Source organism: Hemibagrus wyckioides, linkage group LG09, assembly GCF_019097595.1.
Source record: "Hemibagrus wyckioides isolate EC202008001 linkage group LG09, SWU_Hwy_1.0, whole genome shotgun sequence".
NCBI classification, from domain to species: Eukaryota; Metazoa; Chordata; class Actinopteri; order Siluriformes; family Bagridae; genus Hemibagrus; species Hemibagrus wyckioides.
The window spans coordinates 21,364,328-21,366,553 of record NC_080718.1 but is presented as its reverse complement, the minus strand read 5'-3'; the positions used below and the strand labels follow the sequence as shown (position 1 = coordinate 21,366,553).

The 2,226-nt window shown below is 35.2% G+C and overlaps 1 gene segment (V, D, J or C); it reads right to left on the bottom strand.

Annotated features, from left to right (window-relative positions):
* Positions 1-275: 275 nt before the first annotated feature.
* Positions 276-1,143, bottom strand: LOC131359142 (T cell receptor beta variable 30-like). The segment is given in 2 exon segments: positions 276-861; positions 960-1,143. Coding segments are annotated over 2 exon segments (393 nt in total).
* Between the last annotated feature and the right edge of the window lie 1,083 nt (positions 1,144-2,226).

Genomic DNA, 2,226 nt, shown 5'->3' with positions numbered 1-2,226 from the left:
AGGAATCAGGATATGTTCTTCACAGCACAGAATGTAATTTGTTCTTACATTAAAATGTAAGTAAAAAAGATTTATCCATAGGTTTGTTCATGAAGTACTAAACCAGTGTATGATTTACATGTTTTTCTTTATTTTTTATTTTTTTTAAACTATTTGGTGATTAAGTTTGCTGTTTGCTTCATAACAGTATTACAAGACAATGTAATTTTGTAGTAAATTTATTGCCAACAAACTATATCATGTTAATGTGATTGATATAAATGGTTAAGGGGGGGGGGTGTAATCAAGCAACTTTGGTACAAATATGACCTGTGAGTAGATTAACTACACCATCTCTGTTACAAAAAAAATGTTTCTTTTTTGTTTGTTTGCTGTTGAATCTCTCACCCTGAATCTTCAGACAACAATCAGATCCATCACTGTTGAAGCAAACATGGGACTACATGAGTTACACACATTTATATGATCCCAGCAGTGTGAAATGTATGTATGCAAAACTGTGTGTTTGAGAGCCCTAGTCTTAATGAGATGTGGTTTTTGTACAGCTCTATAATGACACTGGGATGCTGTGGGGAGTGGCTGCACAATACCACACTGAAGAGCCGATCTCAGTCACTCCATCAGATCCCAGAAGGATCTGGAGATCTTTATGTCTGTAAGATTTAAACTGGCCCACACTGGCTGGATTCACTAAACCAGCAGTAGTAGAGGTGAAGACCAATGTGAACCCTGCTGTCTCGTTCCAGTGGTACCAGTAAAGATAGGGGTTAGTACCATTTACAGAACAGGAAATTTTCAGTGGTGATCCTTGGGAAATAATCAGTTTCTCTGGATCCTGGTGGACCTGTATGACCTGCACACCTGCAATGGTGAAAATGCGTTATTTGAAGTTTGCTTTTGAAATTACATAAGGCAGGTATACCTAAAATAAGTCAGTATTGAGAACATTGAAAGCTTACATGAAGTCAAAAGCCATTGTATTGTCAGAATGCAGAGACTCAACCTCAAACACCTCATGTTGTGTAGTGCAGCAAACATTAGAGTGGGTTATGTGCAGAGATGGGTTGTTTCTGGCTATGGGGTGGGACAATGTGCTTGCACAATGAGTGTCACATGTTGATAATTGCATATGTAAATTATTGCTCAGACTATCTACGAAAAAATCAAAAACTTTTAGAGCAAAAGTTACATTTTCTACTTATCATAGCAAAGGGAAAACATGTAAAGTACATCTTGATATTGAATATTATTATTTCATTATTAAATATTGTAGAAAATGAATTGAATTGAATATGTAGATTATTGAATATGTAGATTACTTCTCGGAATGGTATATGCTTCTCAGTTTCTGAAAGCTTTTACAGACAGAAAACATGCAAATCAGGATATTTCTGGGCAAACTGTAAATGCCCCAAGATTAAAACTAGGCCATTATTAGATCATTGTGTGAGGATAATCCAAAGCACTTTAGGAGTCTCACATAAACATGGCTGGCCTCATCAAAGAATAAAACTTACCTGAATGATAGCCAGGGAAACATTTATAGTAGTTCTCTGGAATCTGGACATGTTCTCACATTTTCTCTAATAGAAACATTAATTCCATGATCTGTTCATAAAGTATTAAAACTGGGGTGTGAATAAAATCTGTCTTACAAAAAATATTTTGTGGTAGTTTCCTTTTTTTTTTTAGTAATGTTTTACATAGAAATGATATCACTCATTTGTGACTGATTATTAAAAATATATAGTAGGAAAAAACATGTATCACTGGAACAAAAAAGAGCTGTGAGCAACACAACACCACCATCTGTGTTATCAAATGAGAATTTCAGTTTTAGTGTGTGCTTTCCTGTTGACTCTCTCAGCCTCTAACATCAGACTACACTCACAGATTATAAAGCTATCTCTTCATCAGCTACACTAATTACAGTCATGCTTTACTCAGTTCAGGCCCAGGTCTATTCAAGAAGCCCAGTCTTAATGAATTGCAGATTTTTGTACAGCTTTGTAATGGTACGGGGATTCAATGGGGACCACACAGCAGAGCTGATCTCACTTACTCCTTCCAGAATATTCTTAATATCTTTATTTCTGTTAGACACAAACTGCACTAAACACTCCTACAGATTCACATAAACCTGAATTACTCACCAAATAATATATATATATATATATTTTCCTTTACTATAACCTCATTAAAACTTGAGGAGAGGTAAAAAGGGAA